The sequence below is a fragment of the Ruditapes philippinarum genome, unplaced genomic scaffold (genome assembly GCF_026571515.1).
Source record: "Ruditapes philippinarum isolate M1 unplaced genomic scaffold, ASM2657151v2 ctg335_1_1_1_1, whole genome shotgun sequence".
NCBI classification, from domain to species: domain Eukaryota; kingdom Metazoa; phylum Mollusca; class Bivalvia; order Venerida; family Veneridae; genus Ruditapes; species Ruditapes philippinarum.
Window position 1 is genome coordinate 35831 of NW_026863534.1, and position 25373 is coordinate 61203.

At 31.8% G+C, this 25373-nt stretch overlaps 1 protein-coding gene across 1 annotated transcript in view; it reads right to left on the reverse strand.

The window, feature by feature from the left end:
- Positions 1-1707: 1707 nt before the first annotated feature.
- The window catches only part of LOC132722349 (uncharacterized), a 28943-nt gene continuing 5277 nt past the window's right edge, over positions 1708-25373 (reverse strand). The window contains exons 5-15 of the mRNA XM_060706846.1: positions 20578-20667; positions 20174-20224; positions 17960-18031; positions 17040-17120; positions 16622-16660; positions 15772-15858; positions 15377-15424; positions 14157-14228; positions 13540-13629; positions 13300-13353; positions 1708-1787 (exon numbers count right to left, since the gene is read on the reverse strand). Of these exons, the coding sequence (XP_060562829.1) occupies positions 1708-1787; positions 13300-13353; positions 13540-13629; positions 14157-14228; positions 15377-15424; positions 15772-15858; positions 16622-16660; positions 17040-17120; positions 17960-18031; positions 20174-20224; positions 20578-20667 (764 nt within the window). The remainder of the gene's footprint in view (positions 1788-13299; positions 13354-13539; positions 13630-14156; positions 14229-15376; positions 15425-15771; positions 15859-16621; positions 16661-17039; positions 17121-17959; positions 18032-20173; positions 20225-20577; positions 20668-25373) is intronic.

The window sequence follows — 25373 nt, forward strand, 5'->3', positions numbered from 1 at the left end:
GTCAATATTGTTCCATATGGGCCATGAAACACACAGTAATTGAGATTAAGAAAAATTATGTAAACATTATATTAAACAATGTTTAATCTGGTTCAGTGAACAAACAATATAGGTCAGCATACAGTAATTAAGGTTAACAAAATTTATATAAATTATGTTAAATGTGGTTCTGTGAAAATTAATATATGGGCCAGGAAATATACAGTAGTTAATGTTCAGAAATAATATATAAATTATGTAAAATATTTAGTCCAAGAGATGGCGGGGTTTTATTGCCACTTACTGTATCACCAAAACAAACATTGCCATTGTAAAGCATATTGTTTGTAGTTTCTAAAAAAACCCATTTCTTAAGTTACGCAGCCCGGGCAAAAGTACAAAAATTCAAGATGGCCGCCAATATGGCCACCATAAATTACAAAATACCATATAATTTTTGTTTCTTGAATTTTTTACTTTTAAGATTTTAAACAAAACAGTTTTAATTGCACAATATCAGATAAAATATGGTAAATTTATGATGCAATCAAGAAAAAATGACAATTATATGGCAAATTTTAAAATTATCACTATCAATTTACCAAAAAAGTGGTGAAAAATAACACTTTTTGACAATTTGATGACTTTCGTTTTTCTGTATTAACACAATATAAATGAAAATGCATTTAAATTGTGTGTACTTTATCAATTTAACATAGCTAGACAAGTTAAGCATAAAAAATTATTATCTGTGCATTTATGCTGTAAGAGTAGAGTTTCAAAAGTGGGTGGGGTAAAATTACCAATTTTTTAAAAAAAAAATTACAATATTCCCAAAGCATGTCTTTACTCTATAATTTCAGTTTAATGTAAAGAAAATTGTATTTTAACTGTGTGTTCTTTATCATTTGAACCTTTCTTGATAACAAAAGCATGATTTTTTTTACCAGAGCATTTATCACAGAATAGTAGAGTTTAAAAAGTGGGTGGGGTAAAATAATCCCCCCAAAAAACGTTCAAAATTAGGAAGCTCCTAAAACTTGCCCTTATTTTATGATTTTAGTGCACTAACCATATATTATTTAAATTCTGTGTTGAAATTTATAAATATGTATTACATTTAAGGAGAAAAGAAACATCATGTCATAGCAACTTTAAGATTATCACAATTCACCAAAAATTAGGTTAAAAGGTTAAAAAAAAACCCACAGTTTTGACATTTTGTAGCCTTTTGGTATATCTTTTTGACACAAATGCTACAGTTGTTTTAGCTGATTATAAAGTGTATTAGTTTTAATTGTTTATTAACCCTACGATATTGGCCAGGATTTTGGCCAGGAGACACATAGTAAATAAGGTTTCGAAAATATATAAATTACATTAAATATGGTTGAGTGAACTTAAATAAAGTACGATTAAAGAAACTGAAAATAAATATGAATCAATAGATAAGTTCAGTAAGCTTAACATCAAAGTTCCCTTTAGGGGAAAATAAAAATTTAAATTTTCCCGGGAATTTCCCCGGGTTTTTTGATTTGGGTTTAAAGGGAACAACATATTTTAGGTTCGGGCCCAAAATGGGACGAAATTTTGTTCAGCAAAAAATTGGGGGAATTTTGGGTTCCCCGGGAAAAAATGGTTCAGGCACTTTATTTTATTTGGGTTTAGAACAGTTAAATTTTGGTTTAAATTTTGGGGGGATGAAAAATTGGGTTAAAAATCCCTTTGTTAGGAAAAAAATTTCGGGTAATTTTTGGGGTTTATACACCCTTGGGCTTCAATATTGGAAAAAAGTCTGTGATCAATATCTGTAAATATTTGAAATAAAAATAAAATATTATTTATAACAATCATAAAAGCAACTATATAAAGTGCATTTCTTGTAAATTGTATGTTGCAAAAGAAAAGGATAAGCACATGTAAAATGCATTTTGAAATTGGGTTTTTGCATATTATGACTTTTGACTCGAATAAATATGTAAATAAGCTAGGTTATGTCCTTTTTTAGAATAATGAGGACAAATAGGGACAGTAAAGTAAACCTACTGATTATTATAAATTAACTATATAGCTTCCCCAAGTGAATAAATAAATATTTTCACAAGAAATGTTTGAAACAAGCAGTTTGATATTATCAACATTAACATTTCAGTGTTCTTTGTAATGCGAGTAATAATGTACATTATTTAAATGATTTAATTTTTACCTTTTAAAATTTAAAGCAGGTGGTTTCGTTTATTTTTTGACAGAATTTTTTTATCAAAAGCTCTAAAGAATGTTTGTCAGGAAAAAGAAATCGACGATATTCGGGTATTAGCTCCCATGAAGTGGTTCAATTCCTGCCAAGATACTGAAGCATTTATTCGTTTTTTTATTTTCTGATCGCAGATCAGATAATACATAGCTAACATCCACGGTCTGACACAAAATTTCCTAACAGACCTAACAACGCAAATTAGTTCTCACTCAAAACTGCTTAAAAACCAGCAATTTAAAAGAAAGAACAATTTTTTGTTACAAGTGTCCAACAAATTACTACACATTCAAACTTTAAAAGTAGCGTTGGCTTATATAGAATTGTCAATAAATGCACACTCACAAATTACGCGGATGAACATGATTTTAATCAATGAAAATGCTATTTTTAGCGATGTCGATTACCGAATACTACACAAATAAATCTGACTGCCGAGTAGTTGAATATATAGTTTCTACATGTTGGACTGTTTGGGCGAGAAGATTTTTGCTAAACTATTTACTTCAATTTTAAACAACAGGTTAACCCTGAACAAAATACCTCGAAATTACCCTAACCCGAAATGCAATGGAAATTCTAAATTAAGAATAACTTGATTTTATTCAGCCTGTGCTGCTTTAAAAACCCGAAATGCAATGGAAATTCTAAATTTAGAATGACTTGATTTCATTCAGCTTTTGATTTTAAAACTTCTCCGTGGTGCAGGGGTAACGCGCTCGTTTGGTATGTGAGAGGTCTGGAGTTCAAATCCCAGTCGGGTCAACATTTTTTATGCCCCCGCCATGTAATGGCCGGGGCATATAGTGTTACCCTGTTCCGTCCTTCCGTCCTTCCGTCATTCCGTCCTTCCGTCATTCCGTCATTCCGTCATTCTGTCATTCCGTCATCATCAGTTTCCGTTCATTATCTAAGTAACGGTTGCACACATTCAACTCAAATTTGACATATGGATATGTCATGAGAAAATACAGGTCAAGTTCGAATTTGGTCATGGTTCGATGATTTTTGGCAGAGTTATGCCCCTTTTACTTTAAAATAATATAAAATTTTCAGTTTCCGTTCATTATCTCCCCAACGATACAACACATTCAACTCAAACTTGACATATGGATATGTCATGAGAAAATATAGGTCAAGTTCGAATTTGGTCATGGTTCGATGATTTTTGGCAGAGGAAAGTGGGAAAGTAGTCATGTCTGCGCATCAAAATCGCAAGAAAGGGTTGTTTAAAGAGGATACATGTAAAAGAAGAATGTTTAAAAATGTTAATACGGTAATATGTTCAATGCTAGCTATGGCTGCAATGCACTGCTCTAGGGTAGGGAGTAGGGAAACTGCAGGGGGTAGGTGGTTCCAATGGTATAGTCCTTGGAAAGAAGGAGAATTTATAACAGTCTGAAGTTAATGTAAATGGTGTGAAGTTAAGGAAATGGGTGTCACATATTCTTCTATGGGGATTGTATTCAAACCATGGTGCATCTTATAGAAAAAGGATAACCTAGCATCTATGCGTCTGAGTTCTCTTTTCAAAGCTTAAGGGAATAAGCATGCCCATGAAGCTAGAGGTCTGACCATAATCTACAATGTATCTTGATCCATCGACCCTCTCTTCTTTGGATATTTTCAATTTGATCTATTTGTATAGTAGAACCCCACTAATGAGACTACTTGTGGATCTGAAGAGAAATGTGGTCTTAATAGTATGGTGGTTTTAAGTTCCTATTGTCTCTAAAAGTAATGTTGGCATCAATTGACATCTTTTGGGGTGAAACCAATGAAAAAGTGATTTGCAATTTGAAGTATTATCTATAGCATGCAGGTAAAAAAGACATAATTGAACATTTACTTTATTGATATTTAAGTTCAACATTTTCTTTTAAAAAAAATTCTTTTCGTTTTCATTTCTTTTTCACTATAAAATAGCCTTAATACTGTATGTGTAGAAATATTCGCGGGCTTCAAATTTTCGCGATCTTCGCGGTGACATTCGACCCGCGAATTTATGTTCAGCGCGAATATTTCTACACCAATAATTTCTTAATAGTAATATTTTCGCGCTTCTATAGAACAATGTATATCAGGGTGTTCACGGCTGCCATAAGTCTGGTATCCGTGGCGCTTTCAAAGAGTGATTTTACTTTTGTATAAACTGTACATGTAGCATTCAGCTCTAAATATAAATTCGGTTGCTACAGTATTATTACTTGACTGATATGTTTATTAGATTCTTGTGTAAGTATAAATAAATGTTTGAACAATACCATTGCACCACGCTATTTATTTCATAGTCTGAGCTATAAACGTCTTGACATCTGACCAGATTATATTTTGTTTCCCTAAACAAACTTTACAAACAACACAAATATTAACGATTTTAACTGATGAAAACATGGAAAACAAAACACTATTACTCAATCAACATTTTAACAAAATCGGTGAAAAGATTATGGTCTTATTCAGTGCTGTTTAAAACTGTGAAAAATCACGCACGTTAACGGACATTCTTTTGTTTGCCATAATATGTCCGCAAGACAAATTTAATTGTCTTTGTTCTGTACAATAGTGTATTGTTTGATACCAGGTGTTGAAAATAACTATGAAGTCCCACAACGATTACAGTAATAAAAAGTATTTAAAATTAAAGAAGGCTGCTTGCGAAAACCATTGCCTAATCTATTAAGAGTAATTTCTCTTATTTTTTAACCTAATTGGTGTGCGCGAAATTATGATTTTGGCAGTCACCTCCGCGAATTCAAAATAGCGCGAATATTTGTATATACCCCCAAAGTGGACCTTTCCGCGAAAATTTGCTTCCGCGAATTTAAATACACATACAGTAACTCATTTCGGAATGATAATGAAATATCATCAGTATAGCATTAAAAACAGGTTTTCAATTGAAAGTAAGCAGAATTTGCAAAAGAAAAACAAACCGCTAAACTTAATTTCAATTAGAAAATATTGTTAACATTTCATCACAGACATTGATTGTTGCAAATAATCTTTTGTTACCATTCAATAAAGAAACGTTACATAGTATTAGATAATCTGCCGAATTTCATACCTATCAATTAGAAACAACCAAAACCTGTTCTTGATGCTGTAAAAACACAGGCCAATGATACAACTCTCCATTTAGCAGTTTCAAACATCAGATGGGAATAACAAGTATTTTCTGTATCATATTGTTTAATTAACATTTTCATTTTTAGCAGTGTTACCGTCTTATTATTTAACAAACAATAACATGTAATAATACTAATATCCCAATAATTGGTCAATTATCACCTGCCTAATGTTCAAATTGACGCTGTTATTAATAAATTCATTAAAAAAATTATTTTAAAGTTATAAACTGCATTTATAAGTAGATCTATATGCATACATTTATAATGATTTTTAAAAGATAAAAAGAAATATCAATATTTAATTATTTTTTAAATCTTGACCACTGTCCGCCTCGTCTTTATTCATGGTCCGCCCTGTCCCTAAATATGGTCCCCATGTCAAAACATAAGGTCCACCCTGTCCAGAGCTGCATCAGTACTAAGGGTGTAGTACTTAAGTACCAGTACCAGTACTTGGCAAATTATGCAGTACCATTACCAGTACCAGTACTAGATTTTAGCTCGGTACTGCAGTACCAGTACTTTTTTTGGTGAAGTAATTAAGTATCAGTACCATTACTTTTATATATTCATCAAAGTTTGAATAAATACAGTATCAAACAAATAATTGCAAATATTATTCAGCAAAGAAATAAAATCATAATTTACTTTAAAGCTGCATGCCTCCAGATGACCAAAAATATTTCAAGAAAATTAAACTTGGAAAAAAATTACTAAAACTTTGAGAAAAGTAATTCAAGTGATAATTTATATCTTATGTGCAATTAATGACTGTATTTTGTAGTATTTATCACCATATTTCTACTGCGTTACTAACGCAGTAGGGGCTATTTATGCATGTTTTGACCTCTTTTTGGTAATTTACGTGGATTTTAAGTGCCGATTGTAATATGTCAAGTACTTTCTTTGTTCATTTAACAATATTTTACCTTTAAATACATTTTCAAAATTTTCATGAAAATTAGGATGAATCTGGAGGCGTGCTGCTTTAAAGTTAACATAACATGTTTACAACTTTATAGTTTTAACATACTTTTTACAAACAATATTTACAACATATATTCATGTCATATCTAATTGTTTAGTAACCAGTCAACAGTATAAATAAAATGCAAACATCTTTCATTTAAAACACAACAGTCTTTTGTTGCCTTTCACACCTTCACACCTCTGTTCAATTTATACCAAAGTAAATAACAACTTTTTATGGTGCTAACAATATCACTTTTTTCACTTGAAATGGGATTTTTTAGAATATAAGAAATTAATTAGTGTTTATTTTGCTCTTTTACTAGTAAATACAAAGTAATAAAAGATTTTAATAAGGATATTTTAGGGTAAAGAGTTATTGAGTCTGTTTATCTTAATTTTATTTTTACTTAAAGTCTTTGGTGCTTTTTATGATGAATACTATGTTAACATTTGAAGGAATATTGCAGCAAATAATCTTTAGATTTGATAACTTTCTTTTTCACAAAAATAAAAAATAGTTAATGTAATTTACAGCTTTATTTTATGAGAAAAATTGATGTTATTTTTAATTTTTATCAAAACCAAAAGTACTGGGTAATGCAGTAGCAGTACCACTTTTTAAGACAGTAATGCAGTACCAGTACCAGTAGTAGCAAAATTTTGTAAGAGTAATTCAGTATCAGTACCAGTACTTGCAAAATCGCTGCAGTACGTACTGCAGTACCAGTACCAGTAATGCAGCTCTGACCCTGTCTCACGGTCCGCCCTGTCCGTAATGTGGGCCAAATTCACTCTTTGGGAATGTAAGATCACTTTATCAGTATCACACCAGTTTAAATTCAGGAACATGAAAAAGTATCTAACTGATGGAAATCTATGTTCTACAAGTCAAACTAGTCATGATTTAATCATGCAGAATAATTAATAGATAGTTATTTACCAAGCAACTCTGTTGGCAGAGGCTCATTTTTGACAACCTTCAAGCCAGCCCTTGAAGATTTTGCCATGTTGTCATCGCTACTGTCCTTACCAGATGCGTCAGTTGCATCTTTTTGCTGCTTGCTCATTATCTTATAGGTTTATATGTTTACTTTACGCGGAATTTTTTGCAAATATTATTGAAGTAAACAAATCACACAAGGAAGCAAACTCCTTCCTTCCAAGAATTCTTACAAAAGCTGTAGTTTCGAATTTTAAACATTCATGAATAATTTATATAACAAATAATTTTACGATAAAATGAAATTCAGAATAAGTTTTGTTTTGATAATGGAGTATTTACTGATAACAAAATATATCATATATCAAACATGTTGTCAATAAATACGAGTATGCGTAAAGAATCATTATCGGCAAAGATGGCGGAGTTCGATCTCACCACGCGGATGGGCCAATATTTGGACCGACATCTGGTCTTCCCTTTACTGGAATTTCTATCGGTAAAGGAGGTATGTTCCTTATATCATAATCTATGGGTTTTCGGTAAAATCTTACAAATCCTTAATTAATGATTGTTTCTTTTAGTTGCCATATTTTGACACGCTGAAGTCTACTGCTTTTCGGATATAACAGAGGATGAATTAATATTTTTGCTTAAACACTCATTAAATCAATTATATAATCATATATCATTTCACAAATTAACAGAAATAACATCCGTAAATCAATAATCTATCTTTATATCCAAACTATTACGATTGTTTAGTTAGTTTACTTCCATATTTTGAAACACTTAAGTTTACTTATTTTCGGATAGGCAATGTTGAATTAATATTTTTACATATTATAACCATTAAATCAATTATATTGTTTCACAAATTTCCAGAAGTAACGTCCATAAATAAAATAGTCTATCTACAGCAATTATTTGTGCTGTATTTTACAGCCAAATAAACGCTGTTTCCCCGAAAATGCCTTGTACATATTCTTCACCCAGTGATTTTTCTTGCTTAATTGGGAAGAAGCCTTAGCCTCTTGATTTGGGAAAAATTATCGCTAAAATTGCTAATTTGGGAAGAAAAAGCATGTTTCAGTTCAGATTATTGGGAAAACTGCATGATTTTAAAGAAAATTTCAATTGGGAAGAGGCCCTTTATCGGAGTATGTTATATATGTAGGAAAATCACTGTCACCAGAACCATGACTTAATAGCGGGTATGACTAAATACCGAAAATGAATTCATATTCATGAATATGAAGAGAATACCAAATATGAATATTACTTTTTTATAAAATTTTGGCGTCTAGTCAAAGAATGACACTAATATGAAATTAGGTGCTACCTATGGCGCGGAAAGCTCTTATGAATTATGATTTTAGCATAACATATTTAGTGTACATGTAAACCAGATCTTTTTTGAATAAACAAAGCAAATAAATTGGTGGTGTTCAACCTATCACCGGAACCGAAAAACTCCGGACCTCTGCGCATGCGTCGGCGTTTGGAAAATCCCGTCCGCCATTTTTGTTAATCTCTAATCACAGTTGTTGTTTTTACGTTATTTTTAATGTGCTAATTTATCAAAAAGGATATGTTTGAATAACTTTTTATAATTATAATCGTTACTATAATTCTTATCAATGAAATGCAGGTTTATTTTCTGATTTTGTACATCATTCTTTCACCGGAAGTGTTACTTAGCATGCGTCTGCAATAGTCTGAATTATGTAAAAGCGCTCAAAAGGATTTCAAAATGGCAGCGCCCAGTTAACTAAGGATTTTTTCACAGCTCATTAGGTATAGGATATATATTTTTTTGAAATTTTCATTTAGTTTGAATTTGATTTCCTTTGAACTGATACGCGTCATACATGTTATCTAAGAGCGCTACAGCCCTCGCGGGGCCTTTGGCCCCGCTTAGGACTTTCCGCGTATAAATAACATATATCATGGTGAATATTAAATTTTGCTTTGTAAAAAATAGAAGTGTTGTTTGAAAATAACCAAGACTCATAAAAAACAGTTCATTTTATCTAGCAAATAAAAAATAGTTCATTTTATCTAGAAAATGTAAACTGTCACAATGCATATATGTTAAAACAAGTCTCTTTTTCCGACTTTTTTGAGTGACCAAAACATTCAGAATAGTGCTATTTTTCATATAAAATCAAATTATCTCGTGTTCATATTATGATGTTTATTTTGAAAAAATTATTTAACATAGATTAATTTTTACACAACAAATACTAACCATAACATATGTAAGTTATAGTTTGAACTTTCTTTTTATGCCCCCGCCATGTAATGGCCGGGGCATATAGTGTTACCCTGTTCCGTCCTTCCGTCCTTCCGTCATTCCGTCCTTCCGTCATTCCGTCATTCCGTCATTCTGTCATTCCGTCATCATCAGTTTCCGTTCATTATCTAAGTAACGGTTGCACACATTCAACTCAAATTTGACATATGGATATGTCATGAGAAAATACAGGTCAAGTTCGAATTTGGTCATGGTTCGATGATTTTTGGCAGAGTTATGCCCCTTTTACTTTAAAATAATATAAAATTTTCAGTTTCCGTTCATTATCTCCCCAACGATACAACACATTCAACTCAAACTTGACATATGGATATGTCATGAGAAAATATAGGTCAAGTTCGAATTTGGTCATGGTTCGATGATTTTTGGCAGAGTTATGCCCCTTTTACTTTGAAAATTATATGAAATTTTCAGTTTCCGTTCATTATCTCCCCAAAGGTACAACACATTCAACTCAAATTTGATATATGGATATGTCTTGAGAAAATACAGGTCAAGTTCGAATGTGGTCATGGTTCGATGATTTTTGGCAGAGTTATGCCCCTTTCACTTTGAAAATAATATGAAATTTTCAGTTTCCATTCATTATCTCCCCAACGGTACAACACATTCAACTCAAACTTGACATATGGATACATCAAAGGAATGCGCAGGTCAAGTTCAAATTTGGTCGTGGTTCAATGATTTTTGGCAGAGTTTTGCCCCTTTCACTTTGAAAATAATATGAAATTTTCAGTTTCTATTTATTATCTCCCCAACAGTACAACACATTCAACTCAAATTAAACATATGGATACGTTTTTGGAATGCCCAGGCCAAGTTCGAATATGGTCATGGTTCAATGATTTTTGGCAGAGTAATGCCCCCTTTACTTTGAAAATAATATGAAATTTACAGTTTCTGTTCATTATCTACCCAACAGTGTTACATATTCAACTCAAATTTGACATATGGATATGTCAAAGGAATGGGTAGGTCAAGTTGGAATTTGGTCATGGTTCGATGATTTTTTGGCAGAGTTATGTCCCTTTCACTTTGAAAATAATATAGATACATCTTAGGAATAAGCAGTTTAAGTTTGAATTTGGTCGTGGTTCAATGATTTTGGACAAACTTATCTTTCTTGAATGTTGGAAAAATTTTGAACTTTCAGTTTCAGCACTCATACTTTTGTGGAAATGTATGTAGCCATTATTTTGGCTACAAATATGAAATATGCTATTTTCAAAAGGTTAAGACTAAATAATTTCAGTGCTTTGAACATTGTATGAAAATGGTTTGTGTTAACATTGAAAAGTTTTAAGGGCTTTGAACTGCAAATGAAAAAAATAATTTGTGCAAACAAATTTGGAACTAAATATTATAACATCTGAAATTTTGGCTGCATGCGGGGGCATCCGTGGCATGATGACACATTTCTAGTTTAATTTTTTTTTTTTTAATGTCTTTGTTAAGGAAATAGCCACGATATGCAAGGATAAAGTGTGGCTATCATAAATCAAAGCACAGAAGGCGCTGAATTTGTTTGGGTCTCAGAATGTAAGAAAGGTGCAGGTTGTGAGATTATATGTTTAGTGCCACCAATGCTTTCCAGCGTTTTAATTGTAGTAAATTGGCTATTAGACTAATTGCAACACTGATATTCAATCCAATGTTTATTTGACTTTAACAATTTAAAAAAATGAGTAACCTTTACTGGGATTTGAACTCCAGACCTATCGCTTCCTAAGCGAGCCCGAAAACCCTTCAGCCACGGTGAATTTATATGTGAACGGCCTGAAGAAAACCATATTATTCTAAATTAGGGCTTGTAACGACTTTAACTGTTGTTTAACACAGATGTAAATAATCCTGGAGCTTACTATAAGCATGTATATTTATAAAGAATCAAACGGCTGCAAGTTCTGTGGTATTTTCTGATCTTTGCAATCGTACTGTATATCTGTATGCATTTTCCTGTATAAGTTTATTTTTATGTATTATAATTCCTTTTGTAAGGCACCAGAGTTTGATACATCCGTAATTCTGCATAACTAGAGTTGCATCAAAAATCATTTATGTCCTTTTTTTACGACAGCCACACTTTATCTTTGTATATCATGGCTACTTCCTTAACAAAAACACTTAAAAAAAAGAATTTAACAAAAAAAAAAGTTTTCTCGACTTGGATACGAACTCGAGACCTCTCACTCACGAGGCGAGCGCGTTACCCTTGTACCACGGAAAAGTTATACACAGTGTGTCTGAATAATATCAAATCATTCTAAATTTGGAACTTCCATTGCAGTTCGGGTTTGTAATCCTTATTAATTTCGAGGTATTTTGTTTAGGCTAAACCTGTTGTTTATAATTGAAGTAGATATTTTAGCAAAAATCCTCTCGCCCAAACGGTCCGGCATGTAGAATCTATATATTCCACTACTCGGTTTGTGTAGTATTCGGTAATCAACATGGCTAAAAATAGTATTTTCATTGATAAAATCATATTCATCCGCGTAATTTGTGATTGTGCATTTATTGACAATTCTATAAGCCAACGCTATTGTTTAACTTTAAATGCGTTGTAATTTGTTGGATACTTGTAACAAAATAAAATATTTCTTTCTTTTAAATCGCTAGTTTTTAGCTGTTTTGAGAACTACTTGTTGTTAGGTTTGTAGTAAACTTCTGTGTCAGAGATTGAATGTCCGCTTTGTATTTAGTTATTTTCGATCAGAAAATACAATAAAACAATATTAGAAATCTTTGACCATTCGGGAATTACTTTGCTTGAAAATTGATGCGCCTGTCTTTGACCATCTTTACGAAGTGATCTCCCCTGAATTTTTCGGCTTTAGTGTACATACAAAAGGGAAGTAACCGCTCCAAAAAATTGGACTACTTTCGGCATTTGCAATTAGCAACATTAGACTCTGAAATTTCGCTACCATTATTTGTTTGGTCTGACGACCCAAACAAATAAAAATGAACATAAATTATTTTTGATGCAACTCTAGTTATGCAAAATTCCGTATGTATCAAACTCTGGTGCCCTGCAAGATGACTTATAGTACATAAAAATAAACTTATACAGGAAAACACATACAGATATTCAGTACGATTTAGATTGCAAAGATCAGAAAATACCGCAGAGCTTGCAGCCTTTTGATTAACTATAATATATGGGGATAGATTAAATGAAAGTGTTCTCATAATTGCAATGGAGACACCATTGTTAGAAGTTTGAATTTGTTTAAATTGATTGCAAGTGGATATAAAATGGTAAATAAAAACTTCGTTTTATAAAATTTATTTAAATGCCCATTTTGCCTCAGATATGCTATGATTTCATTTTCAATAATTCACAATATTTCAGTTTTGGTATATTGTAACAATGTCCAAAAATTACTCATTTTCCACATAGATTAACTAACGTTTGCTTCTGTATTTCCGTCAGCAATTTGTATAATTATATTGATGTAGTATTTTGAGGTCAAAGTTCTACTTTGTTTACATTTTTCATACCTTTGTGACACATTATTGCATGTTCGTTACTATTTTCCTTAGTTGTCAAATATCAAACATGCTCTTAATCCATTATTAGATAATTTAAATAACATTTGAGGTAGTTATAAAATATTCTAAAAATATTGATTTCTGAGGCAAAATGTACCTTTAAAAATGATGAATGACAATTTAATTACTTGCAATGTACAAAATTACCAACCTTGATATAAGCTGCCGCTTGTGTGATCCCTACAGTCAAACAGGCTTCCGTTATCTGTAAAAAAAGGGGTATTGTTTTGTAAAAGATTGTATTTTAACATGTGTGCTTGTGTTCCCATATCTTAGGGATATAGATATACACGTTTGTTACATAAATTAAAATAAAAAAAAACAACAGAAAACACGCCCCGCCCCCACCCCCACCAAAAACAAACCAAAAAACAAACAAAATATAACAAACTTATTCTGTATATTTCGTGGTTTTGAAGCGCTGCACGCGCGCGACATGTACACCCATCGTGATGCTGTGAAGTTGCGTGTTGGTATTTGTCTGGAAAAGAGATACCCATATAATGTTACTAATGTTACAAATAATACCCTAAAACGTTAGCTAAAATAGTTAATTTAATAACGTTATGTGCACATTTTATTATTGCCATAAGGCCCATAACTGGCATAGTAGATATAGTGTATTTAAACAGTACACCGATGTCCAAACGCCTCTATTACAATTGTAATTTTGTGGTATTTTATCCCAATTTGAGAGGAAAGGGTTGCAATGCTTTTCAATTGTAAATCATTTTTCACAATAAGATTATGTTTTTTTTAATACATAGGGCAAGCAATTGGTCTACACCTACATAACATGTAGCATTAATCTCGTAAAATTGTAATCAGTCTCTTCTTGTTAGAAAAATCTAAGTGGAGTCCCCTTTACAGAGTCGATGAAAACCACGCTTATATAAATCTTAATGGCTAAAATGAACTATAAAATCATTTTAAAGATATTGTTAAAAGTAATGAAACATAATACAACATGTAAGTGTCCGAAAAGTAAATATATACAAAAATGCTTACTGGCCATATGATGCTGAATTTTCTTACGACATTCTGAACTTTTGACTTGGAGATCATCTAGATAGTGCCATACTGAAAAAGAAATAAGAATAAGACCTAATGTCAGAAGAAAACACCCTTTAAATATCTTGTATGTTGTAATTAAGGTTGTTACCACACTTAAGCGAAATTTTACATATGTATATAATTATGCTTCTAAAACAATTTTCAAGCATCGAAGAATATGTAAAATGTGTACTGCAGATATTTGTCCACATTATATGTAATCTTTGAAATATATGCATACATTTCTTGTTGAAAAATTTGAATTGGACTTTATAGAAAAAATAAATTTCGAATTACCTCCCTTTATTAACATGAAATGAAAATTCGGTAATATCTTTACAAATATTGATAAATCTTCATTGGAGCATTATATTTAAGATACTATACCATTAAAATTGTGTTACAGGATCTTATAAACACGCATGTTATGTATTTTCAATGATCAATTATGACTTCATAATGAAAAAGGCGCAAATAAGTATTTCTGTGGTATTTGCTCTACGCAAATTTATTTATTTGTATGCATTTGTGTCAGTGTGTGAAAAATATCAATAAGACAAATTTTCTAGATTAGAAAATTTAAAATAATTTAATTTAAAAATAAGGATTTGTGTCAGACTGTGAAAAATCAACACATAGTGCTTAACTGAACATCTTAAAGAAAGACTTTGTCCCTGACTTTGACATAGTGCATAATCAATCTCCTACACAGAGATCCCCCCTTATCAGTGCATTGATTACGGTATGCCAAGGGAGGAAATAATCATGAGGATTTAAGTGCTCAACAGGAAAAACTAAAAGTCAGACAAAATCCGATTAAAAAGAAACATTGAGAAAAAAGTATCTGACAATAATCAGATAAAAATAGTATAAAAAATAGTATAAATAAAGAAATGTATCAATTTGACTTTGAAAATGGGATAATACCTGAATATTGAACGATTGCTCAGTAGCTAAAGTTGTTAGACCTTGACATTCTAGTGCATCTTCGGCCTAAGTTAATTTGATGTTGTTTTTTTTGGGGGGGATCGTCAGAATTGGATAGGACCTAAATAGATACACTGGTAGTTTTCCGATGAATATGTCATATTCAGTTTAACATGCGATGGGCCTTAGTTGTTAGATATGGCATACATAGAAAGTATACAATTGATCATGAAATAAATCATTCAAACCTGAGTTTGCACTCAAACAGTCCTTCGTATTTCCAAGGTCAAGGAGTCCTGAAAGAGAAATATTCAAGTGCTATACAACGTAGATTAGTAGTTTGTCTAATGTTTTATGACTTGTGTAAAATGTGTCTTTCATTTCGTAACACTTTATGCCTACCCTACTGTAATTTTTTAAAAGATATTCGTCAACATAACTACAACAAAGGAATGACATACTTGTGTTTCTTTTTCTCTCCAAGCCACTTATTTTCGAAAACGTTATAATAATAAGCTTAGCTCGAATATCAAATCTTTTGGAGAAACTTCATCAAGTGTCAATGTGACATTAATTCACAAAGTCACGTAAACGCATCTTTATGAAACTTTACGGAATATACCGAAAACATTTGAAGACTTACGATTGTAACTGCTGTACTGACTGCATGGATCGGCTGTTTGCCCTTGGTGGCCATTAGAATGCTGACCACTTGTTTGTTGTGAATTTGCTGAAGTAGTAAGGTGACGTTATGCCCATCCAAGTGTAAATCGTAAGTAAACAGGCAAAAATCAAAGTCACTTGACATTTTCTCATGATTATTTTCAGTTATATATATTACTATTGAGCCTGTTTATGGACGGTACTAGAAATGCAACTTACAATCCACGCCTCGAGCACTGGCTTGGGCAAAACTCACGATTATACAGAATTTATTTTAGTTTGACTGTGTAGGAATCAATCGACTTTTTCATATCTGCTCCTGGAACTAACCAGTACTAAACAAGGAATGCTCTAGTAAACAACGGCTTGCACCTGATTTGGGGTTGAGCCCACGCGGCCAACAATCCCTATATTGCTAGTCCGACATGTTAACCATTCGGCCATAATCATAGAAACACTTGTTTGCAAAATACTCACATTCTCTGTATGATTAAGAGAAAATGTTAGTTTGAAAATGAAAAGCATATATGCGTCCTTATATGGATATAATGAGATCTTATTATCGAAAGATTGACAAACAACTAACCTTATTCTTTAGTTTACTCTGACAATCTCTTAACTGATTGCAGTATGATAACATTGTCATGGGTGTTCTGACTATATAAGGGCAATTTAGCAGATGACGCCTTTCAGATTTTCACAAACAAGAACACCTTTTTCCAAGCTAATATGCCATATTCTTAATATTATCAAATATGCCCCTTAACTTATGTAGAATACATAGTTGGTTTTTATGTGATACACATGCAATATTCTTTATTGAAACTCACCAGTGCATACACAGTGGTCAGGATGTTTTTCAAACGCATCTGGAAAAAAATGCACGATTGGTTTAATCATACATGAAACAATTATTGAATGCTTTGTCATTAAAGTAAATATCTTTTCTATCAAATATTTTTCACGGCTAAATGCTTTGATGACTACAAAATATGTTTGTCCAAACATCAAAGAAATACGTTATCAATTGTAACTTAACTTATATTTTATTGCTTCTTGTTTATTTCTTCTTTTTTTAAGATAGAGTTTTAAAATGAAAACCAAAATGGATGTTTATAAAACTAAAATATCATTAAAAGTTTATAAAACTAAAATATCAATCTTGCTTAAAACCATTTCGTGCACTTGATGATCTCAGAGAAGAATAATTATATAGATTTCTGAAATAGAAATATCGTAGTAACTTACAACTTAGATGGTATATGATATCTTTCTGACAAGAATTGCGGTAATATGTGTCGGTCGAAATATGCCTTAGGTAATTCCAAACTGAAATTTAAATGATGAAGATATAAAATATATTCTTGTATAGCAGTTTTAATTAAAGGAAGACTTGTCTGGATGTAATGTACCGACAATGTCATTAATACAACCGTTCATGCTCATCCCGCTTTTAATTACCCTAATATTCCCGCCTTAGCTCTCTCCTGCTATCTATTTTGAGACTTTCTGGTTGCCTTCGCCCTAAGTTCGGTGTCCTACTGGGTGGAACTGTGTGACTGGTGTTTTGATCGATACTTCGTCTCTACGTTGATATATTATTGTTGATCTTGGCAAAGATCATACTTTCAATACACCGTAATGGGGAAAATGAGGCTGGATCTTAAATTATGAAACGAATACATTATAACCTTATCATTACAATTGATTGTTTGATAATGATTCGGGCTTGGCAAATCATTCTGCGAGCAGTGCAATGAGATGAGTACATTTGACAGATTGGCGAAGTACCTTGAATTAATAATAGGTTCTTGTTTAATGCGTTTCATATTTTCGATTTTTGAAAGCAAGTAGATACCATCAATGAACAAATCGCTATGGCAATCGATAAAGAGAATTTTTGCCATTTTCATTGAAATTTGAAAAGAAATATGTGTGGAAGAAGGCAATTCGGCTAGCCTAAAGAAAACTGATGACTGCAATATATAATCAAATCATTAAAAACTTAATGCTTTGATAAACATTAAATTTTGTCACAGTCCATTATTTAAACTTTAGAAATTTCACTAAAACATTATAGTGTATAAATGATATAAAACTCAATTTTACAAAAGACACTGCTTTTATAGGTTTTATAAGAAGTTAAAAGCTGTTACAAAATGGCAAACCTGAATGATGTGTTCTGCATGCAATGTTATTTCCATTTGACCCTTGAGATTCAAAGAAGTGACGGTACACATCTGAAATTCAATTGCATTGTCATTTGTAACTTTCTGTATTTATTACATTTATATAATAGTTGTGCGACACTTACAGCAAATAGATAATACAAATGCCATTTATTTTGAAGCAACACATTTATGTTTTTTTTAGCATTCAATATATCATATATGACCTTTGTCAAATTTTAATCAATGAAGATGCATTTTTTATAGTTCATTCTAGGTTGGCGGACTAACTTGACTTTTAGACGACTTAAATTGAGAATCCAAAACAGCCTCAATTCAGATAAATGTATGTGACTATATGTTTTGTGCCCCTATCTTATCCTAAATGTGTAATGTGAAAAATTTAGGTCTGAAACTCAAAGGTCAAGGTCACACTCTGACTGACTTTTGATAAATATGCACTGTTCATTTCCGGTTGATGGATGGAATGAAAGTCAATTAGTATCATAATGATAATTTAGATAAAACATTGTTTCTTGATTGAGCCTTTATCCTAATTTATAGATCTTTTTATTACTATTATACTAAAACAAATTAATTTCGGGCTTATATTGTCCCGCTTTTGCGATGCTCTTTTTTAAATTTTCTACACAGAGTTTTATTTCTAAATAACGCATGAACTCCCCTGTTTCATGTGTTAAGTGAAATTCTCTTTATTTTCCTAAATATTTTCAAAATTTAAATTGACATAATGAGCTTGAAAAAAAAGAAAGCAATACACAGTTTTCACATCCATTGTTATTTCAGGAAGAAAGAAATTTGGAAAAAGATATTTATCAAAACTAACGTGGATCTTGACTATTTTTCTTATATATAACGCCATGATCTTTGTCCAAAAGTTGCATTGGGTTGTAACCCTTTTAAGGATCCAGAATGTTGTAATTAAGGTTGTTACCACTGTTGTGCAACAGTGAAATACATTTATGAAAAAAAAGAATAAATGTGCATGCTATTCCTATAAACACAAAAACTTATCAATGTAATCATTTTTAAAAAGGTCATATTTTCAAAACAATGTGTGAAATTTCAAATATGTTTAGTTGCAAATATTATATATTTTAATAACAGATGTCAAAATTATAATTATATAACCGGAAGATTAAATGTGGCTTTTCCTCTTTGTCCAATCAATTTTGCTGAAAGTCAATTAAGCTGTCTGTACTTATTAAGTTGTTAAACCTTATGACTGATAAAATGCCTAAGTGATGATTGATGTTATAAATTTGATGTTGATGTTGATACATTATTTTGTATTGAAACCTGATTGGCCATTTTGTATTTTAAGAAACAAAGATGTTAAATTTTTATTGGTCAGTTGAAAGTTGTTTGCACCCTGGAGTTATTTTCGCGTATAAAAAAACAACTTTTTGTTGAATAATCAAAAGTAAACATCCGTTTTCAACGGAAGTAATTGCAGTTGTGAAAAATTATGTGTCAAACTGGGACATGCAGACGATTAAAGCATGCAACAAAAGATTATTTAACAATTTTAATCAGTGAAACGTTACAGATATGATGGACATAGTATATCATTGTTATTTTGTTAATACACTTTTCCACGTGATGATATTTTCACTGTTACCCAAAAGCCTATGTGCTATTTATATACTATTTTTAATATCACTTTGTTAACGTCAGGATAACCTGTGTATATTTGATATATAATAAATGTTCGTGATATTAAGTTACTGTTAAGAAACATTAAATTATAAAACGGAACATTGTGTTGAGATTCAATTTACCTTTAGTGGAATTATAATTTAGCGCATAATACCACACTTAAGTGGAATTTTTATATTTGTATATAATTATATATTTATAAATCAATTTTCAAACATCGAAGGAAATGTAAAATATTCATTGCAAACATTTGTGCACATTATATGTAATCATTAAGATATATGCATTCATTTCTTATTGAAAATTTGACTTAGACTTTATAAAAAAATAAATTCTAATTAACTCCCTTTATTTACATCGGTAATATCTTTATAAATAATGCTTTTTGGAACTTACAATATAGAAAAATCTTAATTTGGGCATGCAATTTATGATATAAAACCATAAAAATTGTGTTACAGGATCTTTAAGTATTTTTATAATATTCCTTTGAAAGTGCGTAGAAGTACACGTACTTAATAAATGACTACCTACCTCGATATGAATTGTCATTCCGAAGACAATGGTCTTTGATATCAGATACACCTGCAAAAGTCATCTGTTATATTAAAATTGAATGCAAAACTTGATTTGCATTTCGTTTAAATATCATGTAATATAAAGGAAAATCATTTCTTTAAAATAAAAAAAATACAAAGCAATTTAAAGGTATTCTTTTTTGAATATGTTGCAATAAATGCAGAAAACAAAAGGGTATACTTAGACTTTAAGATTCACCGAAATATTTGATTGGAATAAATAAATAAATGCAAAACAAGTATTATTCTGGAATATTACTAATCAACTTCTATTAGAATACAAACAATTGAAAAATTTAGTTATTAACTAAGTTGAACAATTGTAGTGATATTGTGTACTATAGTTATGAAAACTCATACCATCTCCTGATCCCTGGTGATATTCCTGCAGTCTGTAATGGCCCTTACAACTACATTGCTGAGGTATGTGAGGATGTGATCCAAAGTGCTCTGAACAAAAATAATATCATTTCAGGCACATTACTTCTCAGATATTTAAAAGTATTTATTACCCCTCTCTTTTAATGCTCCCCAAAGTGTTTCCTCTTTTCTTTTCGGGGACCTAACATTTTATTTCATTGTTTTTAGAAAATAGACCACGTGGTCAGATTTTATATTGTTAAAAATACTGTTACCTATGTACCAAATTCTTAGTCACGTGGTACACTTGCATTAACAGTAAGAATTACTCCCAGAGGCCTATGGAAAATTAACATTACGAAAAAAGTGAGGGGTAATGATTAGAAATATAAAAGGGTTTGTGTTTTTATTTCTAATTGAAACAACGCTTATGTATGTTTATGACTGGTACATATCATCATTTGCTTAAATAAAGAATAAAGAATATAAGAAAAAAAACTTTCAAGTACATTTACAACTTGCAATGTTAGAACAGTTGAGTTACTGGTCTTGTTAGTTCAATTTTATTACAGGTAGATTAACTTGAAATTTTCAGATCATCACATCATTTGTTCGGGGTAATAAAATAAATAACACACGGGGTTGTGCACAACAGTTAAAATATCACCCCTCGTAGAAAATATTACCCTCGTCTAAGGACTTATGTTCTAGGAATATTCCTCGGGAATTTCCAACAAGCCCATGTTTTATTTATATAATATTCTTTTAAGAAAAATAAACATGTTATTTAAATGCTATAATAATTTATTTAGTGCATGTTATATGCTTATTTCCTGGAAAGAATTGCTCTGTTGGTATACTAATTTGGCATAATGAAAGCAAAATGTAAACATAGATGATATTTGTTTGTGAGTAAGATGAAATTTTATTTTATTGAGTGAGCTTTAAAAACTGTATTCTAACAAGTGACGTAGCCACGGGTGAGAATACTGTTTTAAAGTCCACGAGATAAAATAAAATTACAGCATACCAATCAAACAAACAAATTTTCTTTATTTTATACTAGGAAGAAGTTTAAAAGAAATCTCTTTAATATTAACTTTACTATCAAAATCTGTTTTTGCCACTGGTAGCTTCAATTTATGTCCAATTAAGTCGAATTTTTAACCAGGTTTTCTGAAGGAAAAAACTAGAAATTAGACTGAGGTATGTCGGCGGGCGGATGGGCGGGCGGGCGTTCGTAAACAATTTCTACTGTGCGCAACTTCTCCTACATTTCTCAACAGATTTTAACCAAACTTTCACAGAAGCTTTGTCATCACGTGCCCTTGCACATATTGTTGGGGTTTTGTGATTGGATAATATTTGACCTAATTATGGCCCTTTGTTTTTTTCCTTATATAGAATAAAAAGTAAAAAATTTCTTCTGTGTGCAACTCCTACATTTCTCAACAGATTTTGACCAAACTTTCACAGAAGCTTTGTCATCAAGTGCCCTTGCACATAGTGTAGGGTTTTTGTGATCAATTAATTTTTGATCTAATTATGGCCCTTTGTTTTTTTCCTTATATAGAATATATAGTGAACAATTTCTTCTGTGCGCAACTTCTCCTACATTTTTCAACGGATTTTGACCAAGCCCTTTTTTTCCTTAATTAGAATATATAGTGAACAATTTCTTCTGAATGCAATTCCTCCTACATTATTCATGATTTACATTGCTTATAGTTATATTGTTTGTTGCTTGTATTTGTTGTTCAACTACAACATATGTTTATCTACAATGGTGAATATTGAAAACCTGGTTTCATGGCATTGCCATGTTTCTTGTTTATAAGTCTTGAGCTGAAAAATAAGTTCGACGATCAACGTTAAATGGCGGTGAAATTATTTATCTTATTAAAAAATATGAATGATCGCTTGTTTCAATAATAAAAACTAAAAATTCTAGTGGAAGAAAAAGTCGCACCATCCAACCATATTTCCGTTACTTACGGCGAATTATGTCTCCCACAATTTTTAAGAGACATATTGTTTTTGCCTTTGCAGTCTGTCTGTCCGTTTGTCAGGTTGTCAGGTTGTCCGCCCGTTTTCCGTCCGTCCGCATTAAGCTTGCCCGCCCTTCACAGGTCAAACTACTTGTGGGATTTTAACCAAACTTTACAGGAGTGATCACTTCCATCACTAGTTATGCTTCTCACCGGCACGTTCTGCTACGCTTCATAAAATGACCTCCAGAGCTTAAAATAAAAACATTCTTGTCCGGGGTTCACAAGTTAAACTACCGGTGGGATTTCAACCAAACTTTACAGGAGTGACCAGTACCATACCTAGTTGTTCACATCACCAGCATGTTTTGCTTTGCTGCATAAAATGGCCGCCAGAGTTAAAAAGAGAAAAATCTTGTCCAGCTTTTACAGGTCAAGCTTCTGGTGGGATTTCAATGAAACTTTACATGAGTGACCATACACATTTTAGGAAGACATGTTTTTGTGACATAAAAAATTTAGTTTACATTAGAATAGGCTTTGTGTAATATAAGCGGCCGCCACTTTTAAAAGTTGTGAATAAATAATTGTGTTTGATTCAGATAAATATTATTTGAATATATTAGTCATACATATATTTACAAGAAAGAAAACCTATTTGAAGATTGTTACAGACAATTAAAATTGTTGACAGATGTGTAAACATTAAAAAAAGCCGAGCCGCTACGAGTTTAGAAAGCACGAAATTGTTGAAAGGCTATCGTTTCAACAGATGACTGTCATTGCTTTTGAAGTTTCCATTTTGCATTAGGCATTTATTTCTCGTAGGATACTAAATTATGCCCAAATGATTTCAAGAGCAGTTTCAGATTGTAAAATGTGACAAATAATAGAGTCGATATTTGGTGATTGGTAATTTGAATGAATTGAAGTAAGTTTTTTTCTTTTCATTCCTTTTGAAATTTAAGTTATTCGTCAATTTCAGCTTTGCTTTTCTCTAAAGAGCCCTGACAGTGTCAGAAATTTCTGCAAAAATAAAATTGAGGCACCTCATGGGGAAATATTTAAAACGTAGTCATTAAAAAGTGTTAAATTATATTTTGATAATTTTCACTGTGAAATTATCAAATAAAACTTTCACGAATAAATCAGTAATCCACCAAAAAGCATGAAATAACAAGAGCACCGCTAGGCCAAAAATGTTTTTTAGAAAGGTTAAAGCATTTGTAAGACATGGGAATTAAATAATTATACTACGACGGATGGACAGAATGTCGCCAGGGATATAAGATAATGTTAGCAAATTTTTAGGGCTTATAACTAATGTACTCAATATAAGTGATCATCTTATGAAATATCAATGTTAAGGTCATTGTTACCATGACCTTTGATCTTAAGACCCTAAAATCTATAGGGGTCATGTATTTGACATGGCTGTTCATCCTTTAAATTTAACAGCTGTAGGTTGATTACTACTTAAGTTATTTAGCGCAAACCGTTTTCAGTTTTAATGTGAAAATGACCTTGACCTTATGACCCAAAAATTAATAGGGGTCTTCTACCCATTATTGACAATCATCCTATGAAGTTTGAACACTGTGGGCCAAATGGCAAAAACCAGACTTTCAGGATAAAGGTCATTATGACGCTGACCTTTAACTTTATGACCCCTTAATCAATAAGGTCTCTCCCTAATATAGACAATCATCCTATGAAGTTTGAACACTGTGGGCCAAATGGCAGAAACCAGACTTTTCAGGATAAAGGTCATTGTGACGCTGACCTTTAACCTTATGACCCCTAAATCAATAAGGGTCTTCTACCAAATATAGGCAATCATCGTATGAAGTTTGAATATTGTGGGCCATATGGAACCTAAGTAAAGCTCCAAAAACTGTATTAAGTTTTAAGTTAGAAATGACCTTGACCTCTGACCTTGTGACCACAAATTCAATGTGGTCTTCTGCCCAATATAGACAAGAATCCTATGAAGTTTGAATATTGTTACCCAAATGGAACTTAAGTGATGCTTCTGAAATTATTTTCAGTATTAACGTAATAGTGACCTTGACCTTTGATCTTGTGACCCAAAATCAAAAGGGGTCTTCCACCCAATATGGACACTCATCCTATGAAGTTTAAATATTGTGGGCCGAATGGAACTGAAGTTATACTTCGAAAACTGTTTTTAGTTTTAAGGTTAGTGACCTTGACCTTGTGTCCCCAAAATCAATAGGGGTCATCTTCCCACTATAATCAATCATCCTAAGTTATGCTCAAATTGCTCACGGACTGACAGAAGGACGGACGCCAGGGGTTTTTTTTGGCATATAAAACGTCGTATTTAGACTTCCACACTTAACACAAAATAACTAAGTTATACATATATTACCAAAACGCAATAGCCGCCAAAAGATACTTAGTTTTATGGCAAATGAGAACATGTTTTGAAACTTTAAAAGGAAACCAAAAAGTATTTATTGAATTGGAAGAACACAAATTACTGACTTTTTGTACAGTTGAGAACCGCTCAAGCCGGTGCTAGGGGGCTGGAAAATGTTGCACGTATTCACTATCCCTCATGAACAGACTCAATCGAACTGAGTTTGCATTCTCTTGCAATTTGGTTGTGATAAATGCTTTCATTTTTTATTTTTATACTTCACAACAGCAGGTGTGAAGTGCTATGTGGCAGCTGTAAAAAGTTACCTCGTACTTCACTTCAGTGTTGTTATATTTTTCTGGTCCTTTAGGATTATTGATGCCAGTACTATTAAGTTTGAGAATGGAGTGTCGCCCAAGCCGGTA